The sequence below is a fragment of the Austrofundulus limnaeus genome, unplaced genomic scaffold (assembly GCF_001266775.1).
Source record: "Austrofundulus limnaeus strain Quisiro unplaced genomic scaffold, Austrofundulus_limnaeus-1.0 Scaffold18, whole genome shotgun sequence".
NCBI classification, from domain to species: domain Eukaryota; kingdom Metazoa; phylum Chordata; class Actinopteri; order Cyprinodontiformes; family Rivulidae; genus Austrofundulus; species Austrofundulus limnaeus.
Window position 1 is genome coordinate 3209719 of NW_013952420.1, and position 5748 is coordinate 3215466.

A 5748-nucleotide genomic window follows, 5' to 3' on the forward strand; every position below is an offset into this window, starting at 1 on the left:
TATATATATATATATATATAAATGCACAGCTGCGACCTGCGCAGCAGAGCGGAGACAGAACACAAGTAATGTAAATTAGGGGTAACTGTGTAATAAAGAAAACATCGAAACAATCTCAACTACTGACAGAACAGTTAATTTTTAAAGATGTGAACATAATAGTTCCCTCTGCACCAATTAATTTGAAATGAGAAAACTTTTCAGGTGAGAAACAAAATGTCTTCAAAAATAAATCCATTCAGTTCAAGTTTTTAGGATCACTGTGTCCTGAATAACTGAGAACTGCCACCAGCATGCATGCTGTGCTTTAGGACATTACAAACAAAGAAAAGTTGGTTAGTTAGTAGTTTGAGTTCTAACATGGTGTTGCTTTTTTAACATTCCAAATATATTTGTTTCGTAGAATTTTGTTTCCTTACAGTTCTTAAAATCCATTGTAAAAAGTAAGCCTATAAACTGAATTGTGTAAAATTTGCTTTTGAAATTCAGCTTAAAAGATCTGGGATGAATAAACAGAATGACTCAGTGTGACTTAAGGGATACTTTTTAAATGTCTGCAACAAACTGGTTTGTGAGGATGCAGGTTTCTGAGAGCAATGTTATTCTCAGAACTCCTTTTACTGTGATAACACATGTAAAGAAAACTGCATGTGCCTTCCTATCCCAAAATGCATTGCTCACAGATGCCTCTCACTGTGTTTAAACATACAGTCAGGCAATGTTCAGACAGCTGTGATTAGTTGAAATTAGAGTTGTTACTAAACCACAAATGAACTGATTGCATTTGCAGGCACTCCCTGTCTATGTATGCATAATTTAGGTTATTTATGAATGCACACTGCTGTACCAAGAATAAACAAAAATAAGAGGTGGATGAATAAAGAAACAGTATGATGGACAGACCGCAGTGCATAAACATGAACAAACTAATCTGTTTGTTGGCCCGTTTATGTTCAGATGCTACTGGAGAACGCTCAGCGTTGCAGACACAAGATGCAGACTGCATCCAGTCTCATCAGCGGCCTTGCTGGTGAGAAGGAGAGATGGACAGAGCARAGCAAAGAGTTTGCTGCTCAAACCAAACGCCTTGTAGGTGGGTGTCACTGCAGGTTGCAAAATATTTTCTAACCTACGCATTATTTCGGAAACCATCTGTACTCTTTATCCAAAAGAGTTTTTGCCACTTTTGAAAAAAAAAAAAAAACAACTATTTGCACATCTAATAACACCTTGGTTCTATTTTTAGGGGATGTTCTCCTGGCCACAGCATTCCTCTCATATTCTGGCCCCTTTAATCAGGAGTTTCGAAAYCTTCTGCTGAGTGACTGGCAGCGAGAGCTAAAGCAGCGATGCATCCCATTTGGCAACAACCTTAATCTGACTGAGTTTCTCATTGATGCAAACACTGTTAGTGAATGGAACCTCCAGGTCAGTGAGCTATCCTTACTAATCACTACCAAAGAGATAGCCTGGAAAAACCAGCCCCTTGTTCTACAAGTAGCTTTAAAAATGCTGGTATCAGGCCTGATATGATACTGGTGTTGGTATCAGTATATCACTTCACTACCTGTGATTCTATTTGTGCTGGGCTGCTTTGCCTGATTTGACCTGATTTTTTTTTTTACCTGAGTTCAAATGCATAAAAATTATAGCAAGCTTCTAAATAACAACAAGCTAACATTAGCTACCATTAGCTTACTCTCCTCTGTCGCCTTGCTCTCTCATCTTCAGCATTATTTTACTTTGCATGGAAACCCAATGTCCCCGATGCTCTAAATGCATTTGGTGTGAACGCAGCAGTACAATGCAAAGATGCAGTTAAGCTCAAATACTTTATAAAGGAAGCACTTTCAGCCACTTGTGTCAGGGATTGGGTTACAATGTATGGTCAGATGTGAAAGTTAGATAAATCGATAAATCACTAACTTTGTCTTTCTTAACTTGTTCTCTATCTCAGCTTAGTTTTGTATTTACCATGACTGACCAGACCAATGAAGACAAAGCTCTGATCCCTTAACTCATCTCATGCTCCAGTTTTTCATTACTCGTAGACTCCCAGATACTTGAACCCCTTAACTCTTTCACCTGAGGGAATGACTCATTTCTAACCTGAAGGAAACATTCCACCTTGTTAGCAACCATGGACTCAAAATTAGAGGAGCTAACTCTCCTTCTGGTCTCTYCAGCTGTGAACCATGCCTGTGAATGCTGAAGATCTATGCTCATGTTAACATCTTCTGCAAAGTGCAGAGATGAAACCACGAGGTTCCCAAAGTCTTGTTCATGAACACAAACAGGATTGGAGACAAGGGCTAGTCCAGCCTGAACCAGAAATGAGTCCACTTTTGTGTCAATAATGCATATACAGCTGTGTTTCAGAAGAAACACAATTCTCACTTTTGTTGTGCTACTGAACTGCAAAAGAAATGAGTTTATTTAAAATATATATGACACTCCTGGAATGAAATATTGGTCAGAGAATGAATTTTAAATCTTGGAATAATACTTGTTTTGTCATTGCATAAAACAGCTGTCAAATTTTAAACAACGCCTTCTTACTGAGCATCAATATTTTATCATATATTTTACAGGGACTTCCCAATGATGACTTGTCTATTCAGAATGGCATCATTGTGACCAAAGCTCCTCGCTTCCCTCTCCTTATTGACCCACAGACACAAGGAAAAATTTGGATCATGAACAGAGAAGCTCGGAATGAGTTGCAGGTTTGAGTCTTTTTTTCTTCTGGGTGTTTTTATTTTTGCAATATGTAATAGATTTGTAATTATACAGCTTTTCATGTATGGAATTTTTAATTTTACAACCTAACTTCTCTTCAGTTTTGTTGTCGACATGACCTTGTGTGATTGAGACTGCAAAATCCCAGATTTTACATTTGTACAGCATCTTGTTTGTTCCTGGCTCTTTTGATTGCCAGCATGGACAGCACATTGGACAAAAGTACATCTGCAGGGGTTGTGAGCTCAGCCAAGGTCACTGCCCCTGTTAGTGACAATTTCTGAGCTGAGTGCATTCTGCAAACAAATTATGACTGTCCTGAAGTCACATGACTTAAGCTTCAGATTGCAACCCTTTCTGCATTCAACATCTATTCCTTTTTACAAAATAACGATGTCTAAAAATATTGATGTGGAATTCCTAAACATCGATTGACAAGATATTTCCTCATTGTTTAGATGTCAGTTGTTGGAATAAAATGTATAATTCTAATTTCAATCATTAAAGGAGCAATATTGCAACTTTATTTATTTATTTATTTATTTATTTATTTTTATCTCAGATTACCTCACTGAACCATAAGTACTTCAGGAATCACCTCGAGGACAGTTTGTCTCTTGGTCGCCCCCTACTGATTGAGGATGTAGAGGAGGAACTGGATCCTGCTCTTGACCACATTCTTGAGAAAAACTTCATCAAAACTGGCCGCACCTACAAGGTAGAATGAGATACAATAACTTGTTTTAGATCACACTTGTTCACAGTGGATGTGTAATATACCAGTGGACTTTGGGTTCCAGTGGGACTCTCCTCGGCCCACCATGTCATGTTAGCGGTCACTCGTCATAGAACAGGTTGATTCATTTGATAGAGGAAGGGTATTTGTAAGTGCTTTGGAACAAATGAAAATGTGTTTACTAGTTGTGTTCATTTACATAATAAAAGAAGCAACTGTTCAAAGGCCAATTATTCATACTTTTTATGTTTCTCACAGTTTTTTTTCTAACTTTGTTATTTGATTCACAAATTCAACAGCATTACCCATTTATAAAAAAAATTATGTATTTTTTTAATAAACTGTAGTCTTTTGATTTATTAGCTGCAATCCTTCATGGTTTTAATCCCTCAAACCCATCAAATAGCCGAACTAAAGCAACAATATACTTTTTTATTGTCTTTTTTATTTTTGCAAAAATCAAACATTGTTATTCCTAAAATCCAATCAGTTGTTGCTCATAATATACGAATGGGGTACATTTGATATTACGTGCATGTAAATGAGCAGTTTATTTTCTATTTAGGGTAATAGTTTTGCATTATTTTAGTTGTTTGGAAACAATAATTTTAAGTTTATGGTAATTTAAACTTTTTTTTCTAATAAAATTTAGTATGGTAAATTATTTATTTTTAGTAAAATTCTAAAGTCAAACACTGTTTATTATCTAACCTCTAAGAAACCCATTTCTAAAATAAAAATCTAATGTAGCACTGAGGACTGCACCATGCATTTATTGGTCAAACTAAGTAATGATGAAATGTAAAAATCAGAAAAGTGCATCCTCCTTGCTAAGTTTTTAGTTTGTTCTGAACATTAAATATGTGTTGCTCTTACTTTCAGTTTATTGGTTTTATCCAATGTTAAACTCAGTTTTGATTTGAGAACTTGGAGGTCAAGGCTTGAGTGTTTTTTGATTTGTCATACTTAGTTCTTCTATATTACAGCCCTGAATCAAGCTCTGAAGTGAATTCTGAGTATGACAGAAATTGTAGAGGTAGGTTAGTTAAAGTAATTTGTAAATTAGTAAATTTCTGTGAGCAAATTTATCTGAAATTTTGGAAAAGCATTTGTATTTCATTCTGTCTGTGTTTATAGTAAAGATACAAACTAATTTCCATAAAGCTGTAGCTGTCATGCTGGCAGGAAGCATTGGACTCAGGAATGCAGATGTRCTCAAGGAGCTCCAGTAAAACAAACTATACTTATTGAAACAAAAACAAAAGCTGACATGGTGGCAAAAACTTACAGAACTTAGAGAAACACAGGATGGCATGAAGAGGATCAGAAAGTAAACAGACAGARTGAAATGTAAAATGTGTAATTCTCCACTGACTTCAGACACAAACTGAGCAGGTCTCTGGTAAAAGACAACCGAAACAGTTCTCGGTTGTGAGTGGGCATGGCATAACTTAGGAGCAGGATCTACACAAAGGAAGAGAACACAAAACTGACCAGGATCTAAACTTACAGAAACTGATTGAAGATGTAGAATATAACTTGGATCAGATAAACACCACAAGTAACAAAACTAAATAACTGAATTATAAGATGCAGAAACAAAACTTAGTGACCAAAATGGGTAACTAAACATCGGTTTAGTAATAATTTAGCTGCTCTTCTTTGCAGAGCTGATATTTCACTATACATAACAAATGCATTTTTTATCTGTCATTGCAAATGTTGTTTGTTKCTTTGATCACATCACAAACACTGCAGAAACATCGACAGCCAGAGCTTTTTTGGCGCATAATGTAAGAGCTGATTAAAAATATGTGTTCTCTTCTTGAGTCTCTCTGTTCTCTGAAAACCTTTAATTTCTAATAATATCTTGTTGCTTGGAGCAAGTGAAGGTGTACTCGGTCGACAGCTCCAGGAACTGACAAACAGATGGATAATTAGAATGTTCTAGCTCCGTGAGTTATTAAAAGTTGATCAGATCAAATGCAATCAAGCCATTCACCTGCACACTTTTACACACACAAACACACAGGGATCTGAGCAGCTGTCCTCATTATACACTACTGTATCTGTATTATTAACACTTGTCCTCTATTCAGTTTCAAAAACTGATACATGCCTCCTTACCAAGACTTCAAATTTTAATGTGTTGCATTACCTTTGTGCATTTTGAGTATTTAGATAAATATACAGTATACAGCAGGTAAAATAAGTATTGAACACATCACCATTTTTCTCAGTAAATATATTACTAGAGGTACTAATGACATGAA

The 5748-nt window shown here is 35.9% G+C and overlaps 1 protein-coding gene across 1 annotated transcript in view; it reads left to right on the forward strand.

Annotated features, from left to right (window-relative positions):
* Positions 1–5748, forward strand: part of dnah5 (dynein, axonemal, heavy chain 5) — a gene marked incomplete at its 5' end in the record, with an annotated part of 62439 nt that overhangs the window by 19863 nt on the left and 36828 nt on the right. The window contains 4 exon segments of the mRNA XM_014003420.1: positions 958–1093; positions 1247–1428; positions 2592–2726; positions 3302–3457. Coding sequence (XP_013858874.1) covers positions 958–1093; positions 1247–1428; positions 2592–2726; positions 3302–3457 — 609 coding nt within the window.